Source organism: Periplaneta americana, chromosome 16, assembly GCF_040183065.1.
Source record: "Periplaneta americana isolate PAMFEO1 chromosome 16, P.americana_PAMFEO1_priV1, whole genome shotgun sequence".
Classification (NCBI taxonomy): Eukaryota; Metazoa; Arthropoda; class Insecta; order Blattodea; family Blattidae; genus Periplaneta; species Periplaneta americana.
Genome location: NC_091132.1, coordinates 122279141 through 122306920, shown reverse-complemented (window position 1 = coordinate 122306920; position 27780 = coordinate 122279141). Strand labels below are relative to the sequence as shown.

At 35.0% G+C, this 27780-nt stretch overlaps 1 protein-coding gene across 1 annotated transcript in view; it reads left to right on the top strand.

Moving 5' to 3' along the window:
• The window catches only part of LOC138691193 (glucose dehydrogenase [FAD, quinone]-like), a 38942-nt gene extending 11486 nt beyond the window's left edge, over positions 1–27456 (top strand). The window contains exons 2-5 of the mRNA XM_069812975.1: positions 9245–9406; positions 13228–13601; positions 18540–18968; positions 25867–27456. Coding sequence (XP_069669076.1) covers positions 9245–9406; positions 13228–13601; positions 18540–18968; positions 25867–26496 — 1595 coding nt within the window. The 3' untranslated portion in view covers positions 26497–27456. The remainder of the gene's footprint in view (positions 1–9244; positions 9407–13227; positions 13602–18539; positions 18969–25866) is intronic.
• The last annotated feature ends 324 nt before the right edge of the window (positions 27457–27780 follow it).

The following is a 27780-nucleotide window of genomic DNA, read 5'->3' as shown; positions in this document are numbered from 1 at the left end:
TATTCCTTGAAAAATTTTGATAGGACTGATATTTAATGAGATAAATGAGTTTTAAAATTGAAATACGCCATCTAAGGCGGTGTAAAGAAATGAACAAATGACTACGTCTATAAGGAGCCTTGGACAATAACAATCGAATGATATGAAACATAGCCTACAGAGAATGTTTCTGTGTTTGTATGAAGTAATATCGAAAGCTAAATTAACCGATTTGTATAATTAATTATTATTTCACCATTAGAAAGTGTAGTTTCTCTAGATGGACATAATGCTATAATGTTATTACAGTAACTTCTGAGTGCTCTCTGGACCAAAATGATCGCATTTTAATTATTTAAATACAATTTAAATTAAGTAACATATTAAACTATTTATCCTTCTATCAAACACGAATGTTTCCTGGATCAAACGTCCTATTTTAATTATGTAATTACTTTATATTTATTTCTAACAGGTGCAGCGGAACGCACGGGTACGGCTAGTTACACATAAAGTTGAAAAAGAATAAGAATAAAAACAAAAACAAACAAACCAACGGTACCATAGACTACAGTATACATAAACATACCAAGTCAAGAATACAACATTGTTAAGGATACAGAAAAAAAAAATAAATAAAGAATAAGAATTTACATGATTATAATTTTAAAAACAGGTCAAGCACTTGTTTTTTGAATAATGTATTGTTTAATAATTTTAGTTTGTGATTCCTCTTTGTAAAATCATTATATAATCTTGGACCGTAATTAGAACCGTGCCTTTGATCTGCTTCAGTCTTACATTTTGGTTCAATGAGGGGGAGGGAAATATTGTATCTTCTTGTGTTGTGGCCATGATCGGATGATATGAATTTAGCTTGATATTTGTGGTAGTGATTCAAAACAGTATACATATAAATTTGCTTGATATTTAAAACATTAAATTCTTTATATATGATATGAGTTGGATGATCAAGTTTTCCTCTTAAACATATTTTAATAATTCTTTTATGTAGTAATATTAATGGGCGAATGGTACTCTGTGATAATCCACCCCATCCTATAATTCCATACTGTATTTTAGACTGAACTAGGGCTAAAAATGTTGTTCTCAATAGTTTTACTGGCATAAAGCGACGCGGTTGAAGAAATTTGTATAGAGTTTTACGTACTTTAAGACATAAGTAGTTAATATGAAAATTACATTTTAAGTTTTGATTGATGAACATACCTAAATATTTCACGTGGGTTGATGGACGTAATTAGCAATGTTCTATATTTACAGCTTATTTTGATTTTACGTGTGTGTTCATTTTTTAGTCTATCATTGTCAGGAATATTATGTGTTTGTAGTGATAAAAGGTTTCCCTTATTATGTATTTGTTGTTAGTTTATTGATTTTGCTGAGTTTTATAATTTGTATTAGTATAATGATAAATTTTATTGCAAATTTTCCCCTCACCAAGCAATTTTTTCAGCTTATTTATTTTATAAAGTTTTATAATTGAATCAGTCGTTTTAGAAAGGATTTTATTCCGAAATCAGAACAGCAATTAGATCTCCATAGAAACTGTCTTATTCCAAGAAATGTGCTGTGAAAATTGGGTACCTTCTGTAGATCTTAATGAATCCATGGAGTAATATAATTTCTTAACAGAAAGATGCATTTAAGTATGACGAATACAATAGCGTTTGTAACGGACTATCAAAAAATGGAAGAAAGCCCTTTCTAAAATAACTGATTCAAATTGTACCGATGTAATTACGATAAATTTCCTTGAAAATTTTCCCCTTATTAAGTAATACGTTTAGCTTACTGATTACGTTTTATACAGGGACATTATTTTATTTTAACTTCAATTTTTATTGTACCTGAGTTTTTAAATGTACTTCACTCCCACCCCTTCTACTAATGAAGTTCAACCGTCCTCCACACAGATCCAACACCGCATATACAGTCATAGTAGCCTTACGGTCACAGTAAACAGTACGTTCCAAAAATATGTTCGCGTTTTCTAGTGACGAAAGAACTCTCAATATTGAATCATTTTCGCACAGGCACTGTCGTCCATTTGTCTACGTCGTATCCTGGTTTCCCCTACCTGCTTTTCTTCGCCAGCTAGTGGCTGGGCTGTCTTAGCTCTTTTCTGAGAACATTAATTTCTGTTAGGAATTGGACGTCTACGTAATATTATACAACTGCTTAAAATAACTTAAATAAAAGGGCGTCGTTAAGTTATTAACTGTCACGTGATTTCCTCTCTTTCTACGACCCTACGACATAACCATTTGGAAGGACAGTAGATAGTATATCTGAGTAATTTTATCTTTTCGGATCGGGCAGAAGTGAAGATTGAATTTACAGTACGTAAGGTACTCTTTTATAGAGTAGGTACAGAATTATTTCAACATGAGTTACTAGTACGAAGAACGAAACTGGTAATTGGAATTAGGTACAATAGTCTATAGTGAGGTAATATGCACAAAAGAACTGAAGCCTGTATCGAAATGAACGACCACCATTTTCAAAACTGTGTTTAAATATCCATATTATGATTATTTTTCAATTTAACTTCATTCTCTATAGTGTACGCTAATGTGCTGTAGACAGTATAATATACACTGCATAATGAATACGTCCGCATGGACAGCTCAGTTCGTGAGTAAAAACACTCAATGTTAATACGGCACTGTATTTTGATTAAACAAAAACCTAATGAAAATTATCAAACTCAAAAGCGCCATATTTCCTAGTTTACGTAAATGGGTGAACTACTTTTCTTCCCTCCTATACCTAGTAAAGTGATCTGTTTGTATATTACGCCAGTATCATCGAACTCCAGTCGTGGAAGGGAATAAAAAACGGCGTTGATTCAGAGGTATAGGTAAGTTAATATTAAAAATGTTAGTAAAAATAAAATGATGTCCCTGTATTTGACAATATTGTATTTATGTGATTATAAATTTTCCGCTTCATTTAACACTGTAAAAACACAAACGCTTGCCATGAATTTAATAATACTTTTATGTTTGTGAATGAATATGTAGCCTACAGAATATTTTTACGAATTTCAAAGAAATCCAAAGAATACTAGCTGACAAAACTAGAATATTTTACTTTATCTTCCTGATAGTTGCAACGAACTAGTGAATGCAAAATATTGACGTTTCCTTTGAAACCTCTGTGGAATGACAAGTACGAAGTGACATAAAATATCGAACTTTTTGTGTGTTATGCTGTCTAACTTTAAGTGTTAAAAATATTTCCAAACATAGCGTTAACCACCATTTAATGACTTGGCCGATAAAACTGAAGCCATAAGAAGAGCAGTTTCCGGATAAGAATGTAACTAGTATATTCAGTCAAATGATTGGAACTAGGAATAAGTTATGGAATGTAATCACAAAATTGCCCAGTGTGTGACGACAACGGGAAATTTTACACAGTTCAGAGACGTATAACCGAAATCGCTGCAAACATGAGACCAACCAAATTGAACTTCAAGAAGCTCGTAAAAGTATTCATGGAAATAAAGTGGTTCGTCTGCTCAAATTACGTGGTGCTGCGGAAGCCTTAGTATTTGAGGAGAACTGTACTGCTTAAGGGGAGAGGATGGTATTTTTTAAAACTTTTTTCTGTTTGGTGTAAAATATTAATTTTTTGTATGTAGAGAGTTCATAGCTGTGGCAACTCAACCAAAATAAAGCTATTTTGAAAAAAAAATTATTTGGGGACCCAAATTTAAAAAAATATATATACCCAATGCAGGATTGTACTAAAACCGATATATCTAAACTGTTTTTAAGGATAGATTCAAACAGTTTTTTGAAATGTATTTGCAAAAGCATATTCTACAGACTGTCTGTAACATAATTTTGATATTAGTCCCTACGCTTGTAAAATAAACAATTAAAATTTAATAACAATTTTCTGATTTCCTTTCTTGCAAACAAACGGACGTATTTTTTAAATTAAATCAACTAACAAAATTCTTTTACAGAGAAAAGTTTCCTAATAGTCTAAAGTATGTATGTTCTAAATTTCATGCATGTATCTTTAATAGTTCAGAAATTATATCCAATGCAGCAAAAAAAAAAAAAAAAAAAAAAAAAAAAAAAAAAAAAAAAAAAAAAAAAATGAAGTTACTGGAAACCGACAAAAACAGGCGTGTGATTTAAAAATCCATAGCGCAGGAAGTTTAAAAATGTTGTCTCAACATCCGATAACGACACAAATACCCACAAAATGTTTTGCAATGCATTCCACACATATCAAAGGGTATTTTAAAGAATTTTTTTTTTTTTGAAAATTTAATTTACCGGAAACAACAATAGAAGTGGGCGAGTGATTTAAAAATCCATAACGAAGGAAGTTTAAAAATGGCGACTCAATATCCAATAAGGGCACAAATACCAACAAAATGTAATGCTATGCATTCCATACATATCACAGAGTATTTTTAAGATTTTTTTTAATTTACTAATTTTTCACCAAAAAATACCATCCTCTCCCCTTAAAAACACTTGAGGAATTCACACGAAAGGGCACTGTGAATGAATTTGAATAACATAATGATGCAATAATACATATAGTGCTGCTCTAATGACTGGAAGACCAAGAATTTATCGTCTAGCGGTGAATTTTCAATGTATATTTCATCGAGTGAAATTGAGTGCGAAAATTTACCCTTTTTACTTGAACTATATGATGTAAAAATATTAACAAAATTGTGAAGTCACAGACCCGTAGACGATTCGAGTCTTTACAGGAGGGGATGGAGAGCTTATATTCAGATTTCTCACAGTGAATATAGCGTTGTACATCATGTTCGTTGGCTCAGTCGTGTAAAGGTAACGAACTTAATATTGTACATATGCTTGATCAAGATGTTCGTTAGTGATAAAAACTATTTGCTAATATTAATAACAAGCAATGATTTCGCAAGTTAATCTTATTGGTCGATGTTAAAGCATACCGGTACCTTAATATATAAATTTACGTTTACAAAGGGGATCCTTTCATATCTGTGAATATTGTAAATAATTTATAGAGAAAGTAAAGTGTTCTATAGAGATATTATCTAAGAGAATGAAAATTATTTTGCCAACGCAGAAGTGTATTCTTTCATTCATTTACTAATTCATTTATTTATTCATTAATTTATTCGTTCATTCATTCGTTCGTTTGTTCATCCCTTCGTTCATTCATTCATTCATTCATTTATTTACTCGTTCATTCATTCATTTATTCATTTATTTATTCATTCATTCATACATTCATTTATTTATTCATGTATTCATTTATGCATTTCCACATTTATTCATTTATTCATTCATTTATACATTTATTTATTCATTTATTTATTTATACATTTATTTATCTATTTTTATAATAATTGTAACTTAAAATATAATATATAGGCCTACAGAAAAACTTTAGCTCGCCCCTGAAAGAGTAGAACTCGTGCTCAAAGGCGGATTCCTGAATTGAAATTAAGAAATATATAATACAATTTGTTTTATGTCTACTACACAATAAGAACATATAAATTTAAATTTACAATTTTTCAATTTCATTCTCATTTTAACACAGTTGAATGGCGAAAGTACATCGAGGCTCTCTGAGGGGAACGATATCATGATTTTGAAATCGAAGGACTAATGTTTTCTTTCCTTATCATCAGGGTTGCCAGATAAAGGAATCGCAACCGTCGTTCCAACTTATTAAAACTGTCGTACTTTTCTCAGCTTCCTAATATATATAATTTTAGTCCACCGCTATGTGGTAATGATTAGTATGTCTGACTGTGAAACGAGCGGACCGAGGTTCAAATCCTAGTTGAGACAAGTTACTTGGTTGAGGTTGTTTTCGGGGTTTTCCCTTAATCCATTAAGAGTCATTTCGCTGGCACTATCACGTTCATGTCATTGACCCCAGGTAACCATCGCAGTTGATGAAGAATCGTAAAATAACCTATATATTATATACGTCTACCAGTAAATTTTAGTTTCAAATTTTAAAAATATTACTAACTAGCCGTATCCGTGCGCTCCGCTGCACCCGTTAGAAATAAATATAAAGTAATTACATAATTGAAATAGGACATTTGATCCAGGGAACATTCGTGTTTGATAGAACGATAAATCGTTTAATATGTTACTTAATTTAAATTGCATCCAAATAATTAAAATTCGATCATTTTGGTCCAGAGACCACTCATTGGTGCAATGACAATTCCTTTAACATGTTTCTAATTTTTATTACATGCAACCATAGTTTAATGATCATTCACATCATTTAGATTTAATGTGTATACTTTATTTTACTTGTTATAGGTTCCATTGAATTATGGTAATAACTTAATTTTAACCCTTGTTTTCTACGTATTCATTAAATGGCGTTTGGCCCACTATGGTTCTGAACCCTTTATTATATCAGAAGTTACTGTAATAACATTATAGCATTATGTCCATCTAGAGAAACTACACTTTCTAATGGTGAAATAATAATTAATTATACAAATCGGTTAATTTAGCTTCCGATATTACTTCATACAAACACAGAAACATTCTCTGTAGGCTATCTTTCATAGCTTTCGATTGTTGCTGTCCAAGGCCCCTTATAGACGAAGTCATTTGTTTTTTATTTCATTATACGGCCTTATATGGCAGTTATTTTAATTTTAAAACTCATTTATCTCATTAAATATCAGTCCTATCAAAATTTTTTAAGGAGTAAACCTTATCGCAAATTATGTTTAAAGAAACTTTTTTTATGTAACATTTTTCACAAAAATGAATAATAAGCGAAATATTTCGATTTATTTAATTCAGGCCCCCTTATAACTCCCCTTTTAAATAATGTATTTTGAATGCCATATAGCCTAAAATTAAGTTACAACGAACTTAATTTAAATTTTAATTTTCATCGGAATCCGTTCAGCCATTATCGCGTGAAAAGGTAACAAACATACAGACAGACAGACATACAAACAAAAATTTCAAAAAAGCGATTTTCGTTTGAGGGTGGTTAATTATATATGTTAGGACCAATTATTTTTGTAAAATCGAAAATTACTAGAAAAATTTCGGCTAAAGATTTATTATTAGTATAGATTATTGTTCACATCCACAATGACATTCAGCATTGAAAGAAATCACCACCCATTTCTTCATCATCCACACTGTCATCGCCGTAAACATGCACGATGACGCTTGGTTAGAAACAACTTTGGTATATTTAAAATCAGCAGAATTTTGATCTTTGGCCGGCGCGGCGACAGATATTTTAATATCTGAAAATTATATCAAATTAATTCATCTACAGTCGACTCAAACCCGACACCTCTATATTGTCGACGCGTTAGATTTCTTAATGCTAGTGCGATACTATTTCATTGACAAACAAGGAAGTTAATCAAATTAAACCTGTATTAGGGGAGAGTTGGGTAATATCGGGTAATATCGGATAGTGCATTTCTTTCATCTACTACCGATGGTAGTACCTGAATGACGTGGTTACGTAACTGTATGCGACACCACAGAAACGTAACCATGTCATTCAGGTACTATCATCTGGTTGTAGATGAAAGAAACTCACTGTCCGGTATTACTCGATGTCCGATACTACCAAACTCTGCCCTACTTCGATATAATCACGCCGTATACGTGAAATCTAGAGCTTAAGATGACAAATTATGATTTACATGGCAAGCATAGTTACCAGATCAAGTTTCAAAGCATTCCCTCCCCTTAAAAGCATGTTTTTTCATAGTAGTCAAAGACATACTCAATGAAGAAAATCTGTCTAAAAAGGACTAATTAATCATGAACTTTATTTTAATTATAAACCAACATTATAAATTTCAAAACAATTTTTCCCTTGAGTGAAATAGTCGTACAAAATTGCGTAAGACATAGAGTGCGGTCGTACCTCGTACAATTTGTCAAAGTAGTCTATACGTACGACTATAGTCGTACGTATGGCAACCATGCTTATCATACTGTATGTGACCTAGAGGATCTCTGTGACATCTCGGTCTACTTACTTTTTCTGAATGGATGTGTTCATGATGTTATAATTAAGTACCGGTATATTGAAGTTTAGGCCATCAAGGGTACGAAAACTATATTCGGTGAAGTGCGGGAAACACTTGAAGAAAATTGCAGGGATGGATCAGCTGCTGTTTCGACAACTCTGCCTGAAAAATGAATTTCTTTGAAGAAAGGTGCATTGGCATTGTTGTCGGATTTTCTATTCACATACGCCTGTTACAAAATGTTTTCACACACAAAGACAGCCTTGAAGTTGCCTTATCACTACACATTTAAAAGCCCTTGTGATACTTAAAATCATAAAATTATCCTAATATGGATACTTTAGGCACGAAATGAAAGGACTGTACTGTTTTTCCTCCATTTATAAAATTATAATTTGTGCTTCTGCGCAGTAACTTTTTTTCACTTCGGAACGTGTATTGTATGCCTTTCTCGTGTTAAACTCTATCGTACCTGGTTAACATGTTTCAGCCTTGTAAGGTCCTTCTTCAGAACTGGTTGATGCTGGTCTTGGCGCCTTTTGTTTTGTTTCTTGTGGGCGTGTGTTTGTGTAGTGTAATGTGGAGTCAAAGAGTGTGTGTTCTGAAATTGAATTGTGTGTTGAGAATTTCATTTCGATGTGTTTTATGTGTCTTTATGTTTCGTATGGTTCTAGTGTGTTTTGTTTCTTTCGTTTTGGTTGGATGTGTAGAATTTCCATGTCAATTAATCCAAAAATAGGTTTCAACCTATTAGCATCTTGATCATTGTTGTATATTTCCTCATGGAATACAACATAATAATGTTTAATTCTGCTTTCCTTCCAAACAATATGCTTCGCATATGAAGCAGTAAGCAACAAATAATGCTCACTTCATGAAAACACAAAAATTCTGTAATTTAGGTCTGAACTCCTTGTACTTTGTAATATCTTTTTTAGTAACTGCTATTTTCCTATTTGACTACCGTATTTGTTTTATCCACAGCTCTAAGCTATGTAAAATACGCCTGTATATTCCGCGTTCATTTTTGAAGGGAAAAATAATAAACACGCTTGTCGCTTGAAGTGCTTGTGTCCAATAATTCAATACTTGCTTGGATTGACATTGCCAGTCCAACCTATCAAGACAATTATATATATATATATATATATATATATATATATACATATATTGTTTAATTTGTGGCTGTATTCACTGATTTGTTATCAAAATGTCCCTACTTCTCAGGTCCAAACGAACCAACCGTAACAGCGGTACCAGCTTTTTCATCGAGTGCAGTGGGAACAATCCTCGACTGGAATTACACAACAGAGAGTTCGACGTTGGCTTGTTTGTCCACTGGAGGGCGTTGCAAATGGCCCCGCGGAAAAATGGTAGCTGGTTCTTCAGGTAGGTAATACAGTAATACCAGGGGCGGCTCGTCCATAAGAGCTGCGGAGCTGCAGCACTCCCTGCTTTGACAGGAAAATAAAAATAATATTTATTTTAATTTCTAGAAGAATTGTTACAGTTTTTATTGGTAATTGCTTTATATTTCATCTGGCCGGGAATATGTAGGCCTACTATTATCTTATGCATAATCTTTTTGCGCGTCGACAGTATTGGAATTGACACTGCATTCAAAGTCGGCCTGGGATCTGCAGGGTGGTCAGCTCATAGAGAGTGTGTCTTGCATGGTCAGGGGTAGAGAGGTGAAGGGACGCAGAGGGAAAGTGCCGCTGTTTAAAACCCATATCTCGCTGCAGTGGCTTGCAGAGCCAGGTCACAAGGGATCTTCCCTCTCCTCCCACACCGCTATTGTAATGCTGCGTCAAATGGATTCTCTATTCCCTTGAAACTTAATGACAAAATTTTTAGTTTCTTTTCACATACTTATTGTTGTAGAATGTTATCGAGTTAATATAACGAAATTAATATTCTCTTTTGCCTTATTAATACGTATATATCCAGCCTCCAGCAGAATCTAATATTTGCCTTAACTCAAAATGATTGCACGAGTAGAATCCTTTTGATATAGCACGTAAAATACAAAAGAGATTTATTTTCCAGTTTTAGAAAATTGTTGACCATCAGTATATCTGAGTGTTGCTTTGGTGTGACGTCTTAGTACTGTAACTTAACCAGTGCAAATTTGCAAGCATGAGTGTGTGTGAATTACAGAATATTAATTTTATTTTTCTCAACTTTTCCTTGCGGAGAATATTGATGTAATGAAGTGAAATTAAAGGGTCGTCCGTTACCCGACTTAAATCTTACTTAAGCTTCATCCAGCCGAAACAGTGCATATATGTAAGGAAGTATAACAATGAAATTTACGCTTAGCATTTGTGGTTACGTGGATGTGAACAAAAAAAAAATCTGTATTTTGTTTTCCTTGCCTCCTCTTCGGTGGTGATGGTGCATGGACTAGGAGTGGTGTGACACATTTAAGACATTTGCCCCTAAAAAGCAAAATGCACGAATCTTCGCAGTCTCACCTGAAACATGTTGTTTCATTGGCTATGTTACGCAACTCATACTGCTGTGAAATTAAGTGAAACGAACAGAACAAACATTCTCAAACATAATCAAGAAGTGAGAAAAAATCGTGAAATTATTTAAAAAAAAATTGATTGTATCAAATTTTGTGGCCAATGTGAACTTCCCCTTAGGGGACATGATGAAAAAACGATTCGAAGAACCCTGATGTGTTTCGTGGGTTGCTACAGTTCGTGAGTAATCTAAACGAGCCTCTCAAAAATAATTTGGAACATGCCACTGTTTAAGGTTATTCTAAGACAATTCAGAGTGAACTGGTAGATTGTAAGTTCAGTGTCTGCCGATCTGAAATTCAGACTGAAATCGATGGTATTAGTTTTTCTTAGGGATTAGCAAATGGTCCCACAGACATCTCCCAACTAAGTCAGGAAGTTTTGGTTTTTCGATATGTAGTGCATTTATTTTTGTCCTATACTTATTAGTAATGGTATCAAGAAGTGAAATTTGTATGTACCGAAATCTACTGCAGCTCTCCCAATCCACAAGTTCACGAGCCGCCACTGAGTAATACCCTGTCAAACGCAAGAATTTCCAAAATCCTTTAATAGCCCCATTAATTTCAATTTCTATTTACTTTTCTCTTCCTTCTTTTCTTCCTCCTAGCTTTCTCTTTAATTTCGTTATTTCCTCAATTCCGTTCTTTTTTAAATTGTTATTTTACGACGCTTCATCAACTGCTATGGTTATTTAGCGTCTGAGTGAGATGAAGGTGATAATGCCGGTGAAATGAGTCTAAGGTCCAGCGCCGAAAGTTATCCAGCATTGCTCGTAATGGGTTGAGGGAAAACTCCGGGAAAACCCTCAACCAGATAACTTGTCTAAACCAGAATTTAAACTCGGGGCCACTCGTTTCACGGTTAGGCATACTAAAGACAATTCTGTTCTTCTTCCTATCAAAGTTTTCTAAATAAGTTATTTAAAGACGCTTATCAATTATGAAGTTACCTGGCTATGTCGGAATTAGTTACGACACGATGTTAGTTGATGATATGGCTCCAATGATTCTCCATGGGAATACCTAACATTCGTCTTATAGTTGGGGAAAATTTATGGAAATAATAAGCCAAACGGGTAATCAGTTCTAGATCACGCCAGTGGCCTTTTCCTCTTTCTTTTTCATCTTTACGTCTTTCTGCCCCGTTCGTTCCTGCCTCCTAGTTTTCTTATTTATTATCTTTCTCACTTATTACAGATCTCGGATTAGGTCTATATCTTTGTCTCTGGGAAAGAGATAAGTTCGCAGTGCTTTTTAATGCTGTGTCGCCCATGAGTAAGCTAAGCCGTTTGCAATTTACCGGTCACTCACCGGCAGATATAATCCGACATCTGTACATATACTCCTTCATTCCTCTTTTCCCTTATAACATTTTCCTTTTTTCGTCTCCTTTATTCGTCCTTTTCATTTTTTATTCGTCCTTTATGTATTCATCCCTCCTTCCACATGTATCTTTCCCTCCAACCGCCCATTTCTCCTTCAATTTGTTTTTTTTTTTTTTTCAACTTTTATCCTTAATTTAATTTTATTCCCAATTACTTATTTTCTTCCTTCCTTTTTTCTGTCATCCCTGCCTTCTTTTTATCTTCATTCATTTATGTCTTTAATTGCATTTCTTTCTTCGCTTCTTCTTTCTTCCCATACCTCCTTTGTTTCTTGTCTCTTATTTCTCTGTTTTATTCCTTCTTTCTGTTCCAATCTTCACAGTCACGGGCAGTCACTACTTTTATAAGCAACTGTTTGACATTGTAAGAAACTACAGTCGGATGTGTTTACTCGTCGGTCCGCAACTCCGCAGAAGCTGCGGTCTCCATCTCCGCTTTGTGGCTTTGCCTTCGTCGTTCTCTCCGAGGCTGTCGCAGGCAATATAGCTTCCTATGACGTGCGCACAACTACGCAGAGCGTTGGGAGGGTATTAATTATGCAAATACAAGTACGTTCTCTGACCTTAAATGTATTCCTGATTTATAAATGGGCAAAGACCCAACAGTACACATAAATAGGCTGTAGAGTTAATTTGAATTTTATTTCTTTATTTAGCCTTCCTTTTAAACTACACAGACTTAAAGAAACGACCGCATGGCGACGTCAGAGTAATGGTACAATGAAAATTGAAACGAAAAGCAATACAGCTTCTTGCCCTACAGCCTCTTTGTCCATAAGAATTCAACAAAGATTATAATGACTATTACACTTTTACTACGTCACACTACTTTTGACCAATAAAACGGTACGAAAGGGCGTCTTTCAATCAATCATGGCTGCTTATCGCACAATTTATCGCATCCCTAGCATTTGTTTAATTTTATCTCATCCCTAGCATTTGTTTATTTTATCACTACCCTAGCATTTGTTTCTTTGTTTGCCAACATTTCAAACTGAAATGGTCTGGACGTCAAAAAACAGAAAATTACAAACCACTCCAGTCGATGCACAGCAGTTTCAAATATGACTCGCATTGGCATTCAATAACAAGAATTAATAAAGATCACTGGTCATAGATCTTCCCTGAAATCCTATTTACAAATAAATGAAGAGCATCACACGGATATCCTGAATAAATTGAGGTATACACCATGTACATCAACGAGTTCCAATTCTTTTACCCACACGTCCAATATAACATCAACTGAACCACCAACCGTACTAATACCTAAAAAATGTTATTACTTAACAGGGATGCAGGGAATGATGTACACCCGTCCTAACCCGGCCATTCTCGACGGCTGGTGCAAAAACAACCCGGGATGGTGCTTCAATGAAACGCTGCCCTACTTCAAAAAGTCTGAAAATAATCTGAACCCAGAGATAGTGGACCCCGGATATCATGGATTCAGCGGACCTCTTACAGTACAACAGTTCAAAACGCGCCCCAAACTTGCAGACGTCTTGGTAGAAGCTGCAGAACAGCTGGGCTACAGGAATGGCGACCTTAACGGCCGCAACCAGACTGGAGCAGCCGTTGCGCAGATGATGGTGTTTAAAGGTCTAAGGGCGAGTACCCCTAGAATGTATCTGCGACCCCATCTCAGTAAGAGAGGCAATCTCATGGTAAGTGAGACGATCATATATTTTCTCTCTAGAGTTCTTTCACCTTAGTTTTTTCTTTATCATCATGCCGTTGGTTTTAGTCTTTCCCTTTCTATTCTTTCTATTGCTCTGTATTTCGTTACGTTTTAAAACAATCCATTATCTTCCACTACACCAGATGGTTTCTGTCAATTCCATACATTTCAGTATTTCCAAGTAATCAGGACTTTAATATGTTCGCCTACTTTAGGAATACAATTCTCACAAGAGAGACTGGGCAAAAGTATCTAATTCTTACATATATATTACGATAATAATATTTGTATTGATTTAATAACAGATTGAGTAAATAAATACTTGCAATTAATTTAAGGTTTATTAACTTTTAATATATACGGTATTTCAAAAGTCAGTTCAAACATTAAACCACTATAAATATTATAATATTTGAGACAGGAAAAAAAACAAAAACATCACAGCGTTGGGCAAACAACTATCATTGGTTCATAAATAAAAGCAACGTAAATCAGACATAAAATTTTTTACCTTCTAATAGCATTAATTTAACTACATAACGCTCATTCATCGTTAGTTTCGACAGTATATCAAGTTTTCTGTGCGTAAAAGTCTGTTTTAATCATACCTTATCATGCATTTGTGCCCAGTCCTCGATTCACTCAGGAGCTTCTGTAGTGACATAAAGCCTATGTCCATCTGAAGGAACTACACTTTCCAAAGATGAAAGAACTATTCAAATCGATTAAACAGTTTCCTAAGATTGCCTCATACAAACATAGAAACACTCCCTCTTCATAACAATTTTTACTTGTAGTATAATTATTATAAACTCATATGAATATCATCCGAAGTTCTATAAAAGTGGTTGTTAAAGTAATATTAATCCGATTGTTGTCCAAGGCCGTTTTAAATAAATGCAGGGTCATTTGTTTTATCTTTATTACTCGTATAATCTGAGGCGGCAATGACATAAAAAGCATTATTATTTTAAAACTCATGTATCTCGTTAAATATCAGTCCTACCAAAATCGTGCATAGAATAAACCTTATCGAAAATCATTTTAAAGAAACTTTTGTTACCGTATGTAACATTTTTCACGAAAATCAATAATAAGGGAGATATTTCGATTTATTTAATTCAGGCCCTCTTATAACCTACCTTTTAAATAAAGTATTTTGAATAACATATAACCTAAAACCGAAGTTAGAAGGAACTTAATTTATATCCAAATTTTCATAGAAATCGGTTCCGCCATTATCGCGTGAAAAGGTAGGCCTAACAAACATCCACACAGACAGACAGACATACAAATAAAAATTTCAAAATCTCGATTTTTTGTCTCAGTATATAATTTATACATGTTAAGACCAATTATTCTTCAAAAATCGAATATTACCAGAAAAATTTCGGTTAAGATTTATTAATATAGTCGCGACGCTGTTATTCCCGGCGTGACCCCTCCTCTTTGCTTACGTCTTAGAAAGTGAAGGCTCTATAAAGTCTAGGTAGGTAGTATCGTTCGCCATTTTTGTTCTTTCGTTGCCGAGCTACCAGACGAGGAATCTATTTGCCACACCGGTTAAACATTATCATGTCATAGCTCCTATGATAATAAATCAAACGCACTGTAATTCAGCAAATAATTGAGCGGCAAATAACGTCCTCGTGTGCTTTCTCCGAACGCCAACGAAAGAGTCAAAATGGCGGGCGATTATATTAAGTATTTATCTAGCCTTAGGAAATGCATAACGTCTTCAAAAGTGAACCACAAGACGCACACGTTTAAATGTAGCCGACCTGCATCGTGATTGGCTGCCGGAAATAAGAGCGACTGGACTATAGTATAGACTACTACTGTTACTACCACTACCACTACCAATACCACTACTTTTGTTGTTAGATCGTTACAAATTATGGAATCTTTCTGCTTCTGACTTCAAAATGTTATACCAGTTTTAACTACTTAGACAATAATACTTCCATTCTCAATTTTCACATTTTGAATTCAATCTCCAAAAGTTGTCAATTGTAAATTTGAACGTCTTAATGGACTTATTCCTGATGGCATTTATTCCGTCACTCTTTTAATCAATCTATCCGGCGTAAATGCGTATGGATTTCATTTTTACTCGTTAAATAAATCATAAATTTATATATGTGACTAGTTGCAGGAAATGGGACCTAAAGTCGGATTTTTCATTTTTTTTTTTTTTTTTTTTTTTTTTTTTTTTTTTTTTTTTTTTGTGGTTTCAAAAAGAAGATGAAATACTGAGTATTTAAAAAAAATTCATGGTGCTATGTGCTATAGTTTTTAATATATCACTTTTTGAATATTGATATTACATTATGCACTTTTCGAGAAAAATGCAATTAAAGTTTTCATTTGTTTTCTTAGCAACTATGAGAAATATTTTGGTATTTAAGAAGCACTGTGTAAAACTACGTCCTAGGTAAGTATTTAAAAAATATACAGGTAGCGCAAGATGTCAAAACATAGAAATGCAGTTCTTACACCGCAAATTAGTTATTTTGTTCTCCTGTAAAGTTTCCTTTCACGACTTTAGGTCCCTTTTCGCGCAACGGGTCACATATATGTAGTCTATATATGGTATTTATTTATTTATTTATTTATTTATTTATTTATTTATTTATTTATTTATTTACATTAGAATTCTCCATTATTCATCATTAATATTGTCACGGCTCGAATAAGTGTCAGTAAAATTTTCCTGATACGTATTTTTGGTTTTGTGCATCTATATTTCGGTGTGTCCATGTTTCGTTTGCATACGTTAAAACAGAAAAAGTTAAAATTGTTCTGCTTTGTAAAACACTGGAAAGGGGACGATAGGTTTTATTTTTATTTGAATTTTTCTTCGTAAAATTTATTCAAATTGCCTGAACTGCAAGAAGCCAGGAAGTAGTACCTTGGGACCTGTTTGTTGCTTATGAGGATATTGAAGAAATTAAATATTCTGCGCATGATCATACTTTTATCCTCTGAACTGACAACGTAATGCCTACAGACCTAAATGATTTATAGTTTTGAGTTTCATTTTTAAATCTCTTAAATTCTGTAGACTATGAAGGCCATTGAGTCTTACTTTTTCTTTTCATGTTTCCTGTTTTGTTTGCCAGGAGAGTCACCGGTCTGCTCAAACATTGTCCTGTAGATATCTCTACAATATTTGTACATTCCCTCTCAGCCATATCTGTGCTCAGAACAAGAACTCTTAATGGAGACAAGGAAAAGTTATTAGACCTATCGCTAAATTTTTCTTTGTGTCCAGAGTTCTTTTACACGGTTTAAGCCTAAGACATGGGACAAAGTTTTACCCTCTTTCGAAGGAAGCTATGCTATTACTCAAAATCATACAAGGAAGATACTGTTTGTTTTATTAGGAAACGCGTGAAGGCATTTCATTGTTACCATAGTTACAGTAGTTTCTCTTCTGAATACGGGTAGCTTAATATACCATAGAAGTGGGTAAAGTCGATCAAAATTTTGCAATTTCTTAATGATATTGAGGTTATGCAATGCAGCGAAGTTCCTCAGAAAATAGCATTTTCTCGTCATATCCTTCACTTATGAAGGCACGTTACAAGAATTGAATTACAATCTATAAAAAACTGTTTTTTATTTGACTTGTGATCGAAATTACCTGCTTAAATAGGGTAAAGTCGATCACCATTGAACTTTTAGTTTAAGATCGATTTTAAAATATTGCGGAGTAAAGTCGATCACTGTTTATGTTTTAAAAAACAAATTAAGTGTATTACATATATTTTATTTGTTATAAGCGGTGTAAAAAACAATAATGATCTTCAATATATGCCTATAGCATTATATGATGTATCTTTTGTTACTGTGATCATACTATTCGATACAATTAGGCCTATAGATCTCCACTGGACAATCGTGACTATGATTGCCAACTTATACACATAAAAACACATTTTAATAATTCACATACCGACAAACAAAGATTTAAGAATTTAAATTTTACGTTGAAATACCACCCTTCAATTATAATCTAATATGCAATTCAACATTGCTCAGGTTTATATCAGATGTTATTTGAAATCTTCCCCTCCTCATGTCACTTTAGAAACTACGTTGTTCCCATAGTCAGGTACAGAGGGGTGTACAAAATATGTTCCTTTGGCAGTGCTTCTCTTACGCAAGAAATTCACCATAATTTCGTCTTCCTCTTTCCCCACTATCCTATCAATATAAGCTATACTATGACACTTTTCTGTTTATAAGTGTTAGTTCGAGGTATTTCGGTGAACAATTTATTCTTCCTGCTGGTCCTATCTGTTTCGAGTAGGTCGATGGCATGATCGACTTAACCCTACAAAGGTACAAGTTTTCTTAAAATAATAAGTTTCAATACTAACATTTAATATTTTAATAACATTTACGAACTGCAAAACTATTATTTCAGGATACAATCTCAACGAAATGTACTTACGTATACTTCCTGTCTCCTTTCACTGCTGACGATAATTTAGAGTTTGTAAGACTTTGTTTTCATTTAAGAGAAAAAGTTGAAAATAACAATTTTCACTTCAACGGTAATTACACTGTGTTCCCATTGTTGGCATTTGCAGGCTTTTTGTTGTCCCTCTCGCTTACATTTGCAATGTAAGACAATGAAGTCAGCATAACAAAATTTTACAAGTAACTGAGAAAACGTATAAATTTCAATAAAAATCGCAAATGATCGATTTTATACCCACTGATTGACTTTACCCACTTCTACGGTAGTTTTGGTCGCCTCTTTTAGAAACCTCGGATTCAGAGGCAAACATGGTGACCACAAAAACATCGTGAACTTTAAGTCTACCATAATTTGGAAACAAATCAGTTCGGATCTGAATTTCTTTTATTTCTGGTAAATTTCGTTTTTCATTATTAATAAATAATATGTTTGCAGATTTCGCTGAAGTCTCATGTCATCAAAATTTTGATCGACCATTCCACAAAGAAGGCTACTGGAGTAAAATATATGGACAACAGTAGAACTCTTCACACAGCTCACGTACGCAAAGAGGTCATTATCTCGGCCGGGACAGTCAACTCTCCACAGCTGTTGCTTCTGTCCGGTGTAGGACCGCGGGAGGACCTGGCAGCCGTAGGCATCGACACCATTGTAGACCTGCCTGGCGTCGGAAGGAACCTGCACAATCACGTGGCGGGGGCGATACATTTCTACATGAACGACTCCAACACAGACAGCCTGACACTGGAGTCTCTCAAGGAATTCGTGGAGCACCGCACAGGCAACATGTCGAGCACGGGACTCACCCAGACCACTCTCTTCATGACGTCCAAGTACGCGAAAGACGGCGTAGCGGACTTGCAGGTGAGCTGATTCCTGCCTGACACAGCTACTCCGGCGTTCCTTGTCCTGATGCTGTTCTGCCATGCTTCTCTATCTTCCTATGTTTATGTGGCAGCTATTAGGTTACTTCCATTTTAGGCTTTCCCCTTTACAATTCTCTAGAGTCCATCAGCAGAACAGTGAAACTCGGAGTGAAACAATGGCTTGGAGCTCACGTATTCAGTTTTTCTCAGTCCCAAATTTTCTTGCAAGGACGCATTTTCGCGTACCTTTTTATGTTTCTCTTTCCATTTCCCCCTTTCATTCATTCATTGACACAGCTGCTCAGTGATTCAACACTCTTGCGTATAAGATGGAAAAGTGTAAGTAGTTCATGTTAGGTCTATGTTCATGTGACGTTATTTATTCAGCGCTAGGTTCGAATGGTTATGAGTAGGGCCGTGACATCGGTATATTTGTATTAGTTTGAGGAGAACATACGACGCCGGACAGAATGTAGTCGGCGTTTCAAGTACAGGCAGCGGAAGCGAATTTGACACACGCCTAAGCAAGCACGTTCCGTGTTTTGTATATGATTATTGCGTATTATAAAATCAAGACAATACAATAATTGTATTATAATTGATTAAGGTGTGTTTTAGTGTGTCTGTATATTTCATATTGGTCTAGTGTGTTGAGTTTTCGGTTAATCAAATACTCAACACACGGAGCAATTTCAGAACACACACACTATTTGACTCCACTTTTCAACACGCAAACGCACCCCTACAACAGGCAGTGATGTCGAAATGACGCCGATATCTAGTAGGCTCTGATGATGGTGTACAGTATACACCGAAAGCTGTAAGCCACACGTGCTTATATAATTAACACTAGTAAGTTTGCCATTTAATCAATCATTTATATTTAAGTGTTAAGTAGTGTACGCAAGATCCAAGATGGATTAATGAATGTGTTGAAATGTCTGCAATATATCAGATGACGGCTGCCCTGCGTGCTCACTTGCTCACTTGCTGAAAACAATGCGCCCTGGTGACTGCTTTGGTAGCTAGCTTGCGATTGCGGAATAATACATTTCGGTTTTGTTTATGTCTACTTCATTCTTTAGTTGCAAATAGTGTAGTAACGAAACCACAACATTGTAGCTACTTTGCTCTCTTATCACTTAAATATTATTTTAAGTTCAAGAAAAATTGTTTACACTTTTATCTTTTAGAAAACATACCAGTTATTAGAGACAACAAAAATGATTTTTCTCAGAAAAATAATAAAGAAAACAATATATGACAGTATACGATGAAAGAGTAATGGAACGGAGAAAAATTCTCTCCGGCGCCGGGATTTGAACCCGAGTTTTCAGCTCTACGTGCTGACGCTTTATCCACTAAGCCACACCGGATTCTACTCCGGCGTCGGAAGAATCGTCTCAGTTTTAAGTTCCAACTCTTGGGTTCCCTCTGGTGGCCGCCCTCTGCACTACGTCATAGATATCTATGAACCTAGGACCGAAGTCCACACATATGCCGAGGTGCACTCGTAATGAGGGACTAGTTGGCCGGGATCCGACGGAATAAGCGCCGTCTTAAATCACGAAGTGATTTACGCATATCATATATATTATTATAATGTACCGAAGTACATATGATATTTCCATGCAGATGTTCTGCGTCATCATACGATGAAAGAGTAATGGAACGGAGAAAAATTCTCTCCGGCGCCGGGATTTGAACCCGGGTTTTCTGCTCTACGTGCTGACGCTTTATCCACTAAGCCACACCGGATTCTACCCCGGCGTCGGAAGAATCGTCTCAGTTTTAAGTTCCAACTCTTGGGTTCTCTCTGGTGGCCGCCCTCTGCACTACGTCATAGATATCTATGAACCTAGGACCGAAGTCCACACACGTGCTAAGATGCACTCGTAATGAGTGACTAGTTGGCCGGGATCCGACGGAATATGGAAATATCATATGTACTTCGGTACATTATAATAATATATATAATAGGCCTATATGACAGAATAAGAAGAAATGTCATCAGAAAAAAAATGTAATATTCAAGAAATGGGTCATAAAATTAAGCACAGAATGGAACAATCGTCAGATAGAATATGATAGTAAGAATAGCGAGGGATGCATTGCCCGGAGAGAAGATAAGTCCCGGCAACCCTGAGAAAAGATAGAAGGATTACGTATGAAATAGGATTTCTGCCTAAAATAAGGCAAAAGAGGAAGAAGAAGATATTTTAAATAACAGTGCGATATCCGCTGCCAGTGAAAAAAAAAAAATACAAAATATTTGCAAACAGCTCTGAGTTGCATCTCTGAATCCTCCGCAAAGTTTTGAATCCTACCTGCTGCAGTATTTCGCGATAGATTTACAGCTTCATAGGCTACTTCGGAACAACATTAGAGCTTTGGTTAAAAAAAAAACCTGATGTCAAAGGATAGCAAGTTAAAATGATTCTATGGCAAAACTCTAACATATAACGTATTTATTTTCAATAGAAATCTCACTAGTTACTCCTCCATTCTGTAGCAAATACAAATAAAAATTAAAGAAATGCAAATACAGAGTGTCCACAGAAAACCTCCGTGACTATAAACGGGTATATATTCTCTGTCAGTAGTCGTATTTACATGAAATGGCAACGTTAGAAAGATCACTAAAAATGTTATAGTGCATACCTCACAAACACTCAATGTACACACCGCTTGTCACACAGCAGACACCAGATCTATATTCAATCACGCCACAATATCTACCGGAATGGACTCAATGGCATCGCAGATATGATGTTTCAAATTTTGTAGATGCTGAGACAGTGGAGGTACATAGATGATATCTTTTATGTAACCCCATAAGAAGTAGTTACCGACATTGAAGTCAGGGGACCTCGGTGGCCACTTGTAAAAGACGTTGTCTTGGTCTCTAGCGAGCCAAATCTACCTTCCTGCCAGTTGTTTGTTAAAATGGTTACGAACATTTACTACAATGAAATAATGCAAACATAACGATAGACTGGCAAACCTGTACGAACGAATCCTATATTAAGAGCTTCTATTCGCTTCTACTGCCATCTATAGCTTTACCGGCAATTAGACATACCGCAATATTCAAAACGGGAATTCTTTGAGTCGTCCTTTCTTATGACGCTAGTATGAAGTTCGTTATGTACACCGTTAGGAAATTATACCCGTTTGTAAGCGGGTGGACATACAGAGTAATGTACCATCATTATTGAAAATGATTTAAAAAGCTTAAACAGAACCACACTGAATCCCAGAAGACAGAAATTCCTATGTGTGTTTATGACAACTGTAAAACTCCCTAATATATGCCACAGGTACGTTCCCGCCATCTCGTAAAATGTCTGTCAATACAATATATTATGAAATCTTATGAATGAGACGTGCACTGACTGTAAATTCAGAACCTATTGTGAATTCCGACTTCTGGAAAAGATTTCATATTATAATAATCGATTAACAATTCCGATTACTTGCTTCATGCTAAAATCTAAAAGGGTTGATTAACTATTCCCTTTATCCCATTAATATCCAATATTCAAACAGTTGATTGACAGATCTCAATAATTGCTTCATTAAAAAAATTATAGTCCATTAACGGTGCGATTAATTTTTTATTATTATTACCAGAGACCGGAAATTTAGGCATAATGAATCATTAAAATAGGCAGGCATAAAAGCATCACAAATAGCTAAAATAGGCAGCCAAAAAGGCATTATAAATAGCTAAAATACGCAATAAAAGGCATTTACAAAAACCTTGCACTAGATCCACAACCTTGCACTTTCCACAAGGGGATTTCGGCAGTAAGAAAAGCTTTACATAAGTCGAATGCAAATTAAGATTCTCGACTCGATGTTGCAATTACTGTTGGAAGCAAAGAAATCTTCTTCCCAGTAGCCTTGGAAAGTGTATTTTTATGTTTGGTTGTTTGCGATGTGAACTATTTCTTTTCGTAGTTCGCTGAATGCTCACATATTTTGCATATAAGTACTTTACCGTCAGTACAAAATACGTCGGATCCAAAAGTATTAACGTAACTTTGCAATTTATTGCGTAAAGGAACACTGAATTTCGGCATCTTGCTGCTAGCTACAACAACGTCGCAATGAAAACTGAAAGAAAAATAACCGTTAAAAATAACGTTACACCCGCACTCATTGTTACCTTGTGAAATAAACACAAGCGATAATTAAAACGCTTACTGTTATACATTTTTGCACGGCAGCACTCATTGTTGTTTTTGTTTTATTGTGCTACCTCAAATTCGAGGCTGCCATTAGACAAACCATACAAAACAATATAAATGATGAAAGATATCAGAGGAAGGAAAAAGTAAACAAGTACACAAACAAACAAACAATGGCAGTTTACAGAATAAAAAAAAGTTAGAAGTAAAGAAGCAATGAAAGCTAATAAGAGAAAGAAAAAAGATATGAACTGACTGAAAGACAATAATATACATTTTGGTGAAGTCACTTTCATTGTAGCGGTTATAGAAATAAATTAAAAATATACCTGTAGGCAATATTTAATAATAAATTAATAAATAATAGATGAATAATCAAATAAACGCAAAAAAGCGTTTATTTTTTAGGCATTTACATTAAAAAAGGCAGAAAAGAGCAAAATAAAACTGTGATGTTTCAATCACAAAGGTATAATTCGTACAGATTTACTTTCAAAATGAAGATAGATTTAACACATTGAAAAGGCATTCTGCCAAAGTTTTGGTCTCTGATTATTATTATTATTATTATTATTATTATTATTATTATTATTATTATTATTATTATTATTATTATTATCAGCAGCAATATTCATCTTCGTGTAGACCTACATTCTTTGTTAATCAGAGCTTATCAAGTGCAAATCTAAAATGAGCTCCTAATCAATGAGTAAGATGTATGAAAGTTATCCAAGTACCAGCCGCCGCATTAATAGTTTCGCTTTTGTTTACGATCATTCGCCCTGTCTGCCTGCTATCTGTGTTCAACAGTTGCACGGTAGGGGAGGAGTGAAGGCTCTTCATTTCACAGCTCGAGAGGGCTGTTCGACATCCCTGTTCTAGTGTGTTTAGTTTCTGGTTTTTCGGTTCAATGCGCAGGATTTCCATGTCTATTTCTATATTGCTGTAGTTGTGGTTGGTGTTGATGTGTTCTGCATACATAGAATTGAATTTCGGGAGGAGGCACTGCGACCTTTCAAGAGCTATTGTGATGACCCAGGCGCATTCCAAATACTATGGAATGATGATGGTACAGTGATATGTTGACGAAATGATATGGGTGTCTAATATGGGGAAATGGGGGAACTCAAAGGGAAACCACAACAGCGACTTTGTCCGCCATGTACCACTATGGATTCTTCAATAAAAAATCCTAGGCCTGACCGGGACTCGAATCCGAACTGTCTATGTGACAGGCTGCAGCTGTGACCACAGCCACAGGAGGAGATGCGTAGTGGAAGTATTGCGTTATTGGCTATTATGATTGTGATGTATTCCTTGTATCGTGTTTGAAAAGATCTCCCAGTTCGTCCGACGTAAAGTCGTTACACATATTGCATGATAACTTGTAAACTCTTGTTTGTTTGTCTGTCTGTCATATTTGTGTGTTTGAGATGTTTCTTACACAACACTACCGATCATAACACACCCCCATCAAGGTACAAAGAGAAAAACCCGGAAATAAGCGCAGATACTCACCAGATATCTGAAAATGGCGAAAATTAAGCCAAAACTAGGAATTAACTAAGGTAAAATACCATATAGGTTCCAATTAACACAGAAATTCATTCTCTCAGACACTTAACCAACGTTTTACCTCTCAGCCTTAAAAAGAACCTCATTCAAACTTTAGTGATGCCCCATTTCGATTATTGCGATTCTCTATTCACGAATCTAAATACTGATCTTGCCCATAGAGTACAGCGTGTTCACAATATCTGCGTTCGTTTCGTTAGTAACATTAGAAAATTCGATAATGTAACACCGTCACTAGAATTGTTGTCTTGGAGTCCACTTAAAGAAAGAAGATTCTTCAACTCTCTCTTATTACTATTTAAAATCATCCACACCTCCACACCCTCTTACCTAGCATCTCGTTTTGTTTACCTTTCACTACCTCGACCCCGGAACATGTACCTTCTCTCTATTCCTCTGCACAGAACATCCTTCTACTCATCATCTTTCAGCTTATGTATTCCACGCCTCTGGAATTTTCTCCCCGACCATGTCAGAGACTGTCGGACAATATCAAAATTCAAATTTAGATTAAAAAATCACATTCTAGTTCATGGAATTGCTTTTTGAATACCTGTCAGGTTGCGCAACTTCGGCTTAATCCATTACATATAGTAAATATTTGTAACTATGCTGTTGTAAAATTGACAATTAACATTTAATGTATTTATTATTATTATTACCATTATTATTATTATTATTATTATTATTGTCAGTTATCAGTTATCACTATCATCATTACTATCTCTGTTTTCTTTTTTTATTGTATTAGCTCGATGAGAGCTCTATAGTGTTCTTTTGACCCTGTTGACCCTCTATAGGGCTTTAATTTAATTTGTATTATTTTCATCAGCGTCTGTATTTCTTTTTTGTATGTGCTATCTGTTGGGATGAAAGAGAAGGCCTTATGGCCTTAATCCTGTCAGATTAAATAAATAAATAAATAAATAAATAAAAGTTAAAAACTGCTTTCTGCAGCAAATTTAACAAATCATTGATGATTCAAATGTTAGAAGTGTGTAATCAAGATGTATATTCAAGAAAATCTAACAATCTAATAGTCTATTAATAGCTCAGACTTCTCTGTTTATCTTCAATATTCTACTGGTTTATTAACAACTGCAATTAATCTATCAAATTCTGTTGCAGGTATACTTCGACGGATACTTGGCGACATGTTCAAAAACTGGCACTCCTCAAGAGTGCGTATCAACAGGAAATATCGGAAACTGCGGCAGAAGGGTCATTGGGGCTCGTCCTACCAACGTAAGACCTCGCAGTAGGGGTTATCTGAAGCTGAACTCCTCCAACCCGTTCGATCATCCTCTCATCCAGCCCAATTACCTGCAAGACCAGCACGACCTCGACGTCCTTGTGGACGGCATCAAACTCATGATCCAGCTAGCCATGACGCCGGCACTCCAAAAGTATGGATTCACCGTCGTCAAGCAGCCAGTGTCGGGGTGCGAAAATTACACGTTCGGTAGTGACGAGTACTTCGCCTGTGCAATCCGTGTGCAAACGGGACCCGAAAACCACGAGGCTGGCTCCTGCAAGATGGGCCCCTTGGACGATAGCATGGCCGTGGTGAACAACGAACTCGAGGTACACGGAATGAAGTACCTGAGGGTGGTGGACGCCAGCATTTTCCCGCAAGTGCCCAACAGCAACCCCACGTCTGTTATAGTGATGGCTGCCGAGAAAGTGTCGGACAAAATCAAAACAGTTTGGAAATATGGAGGTATTAGTCGTACTATTAAAATCCTAGACTCCCAGTGAAGTCAAGCTTTTGTATTTACGGTATATATTATTTTAATGTACCGAAGTACATGTGATATTTCCATGTTTTGTATTCAGTTTACCGTTCTGCCGCAGAAAGAATAATGTTGGAAATATAACGTAAATAGCGTCTTCAAAATCTGCAATGAAACATAACAATTATGTATTTATTTATTTCTCTATCACATGTTAAACTCACACTTTAATAAAAGAATCATAATATGATTATCAGTGTATTTCTGTCTAATAATCCTCCTCTCTAGAAATGTTTAAACTATACGATATTCTTCTTTTACATGTTATAATCTTCTTCCCAGAAGCATTTCTTGCTTATTCCTGGAATCGACTCTCTTCCATTTTGTTTAATCCACTAGGGACAGCTTTTTCTTCTTGATGTATTATCTCCTACCGGTACCCAATGTACAATTTTCTCATCAACCACACTCTCTTCTTCTTTTGTGGACCCATTTCTTAACGTATTACCACAGTCTACTATATATACAGTCGCCAAGCTCAATATGTAGTAAAAATGCAAACATGGGTAGTTGCCCACCACTAGGATCGCTACTATCATCTCATCATCGCAGATCTCTCTCCTGGCAGACGACAAAATATGTTACACTTTCGTTGTCGTGTTCTTTTGGAAAAATTAACACCTTCCTTCCATTATTTAAATATTAAATGCACAAAGTTAATTTATTATTTTAATGAAGTATATTAAATTCCACCATAAACTCGAAGATACCTGCAAGAAATAGGTTAATATTATTTTTGTTTGTGCAAAACGAACTGAAATTTACTATAATCGCTTCACTCATTCAAGATTATAGCGATAATTAACTATGAAACCAATAAATATTAATTTGCATTCCCCTTTACAGCAATAATAATGGAAATATGAATTAATGGAGTAACTTACGTGTACCGGTACTTGTAGTGTAGGCTTACGTAGTTAACAAAGTGGGATATGGTTATGCAATAATAATCAAACCAGAATTGGAAATAAAACGAGATCACTAAATTTTATTGTAACAGACTTTTTCTACGTCTCTAGTAAAGTAACAAATAAAAATAACAACAAAATTAACAGCTATAATTAAAAACATATCCTTTGAAAAAAAAAAGTAGGCCTAAGCAATAATAATCCCACCAGAATTGAAAATAAAACGTGATCAATAAATTTCATTAAAACAAAATTTTTCTACGTCTCTAGTAAAATATTATTATTCCAATTATTGTATTTTATCCATTAACATTTTCATTACAACCAATAACGAACATTCC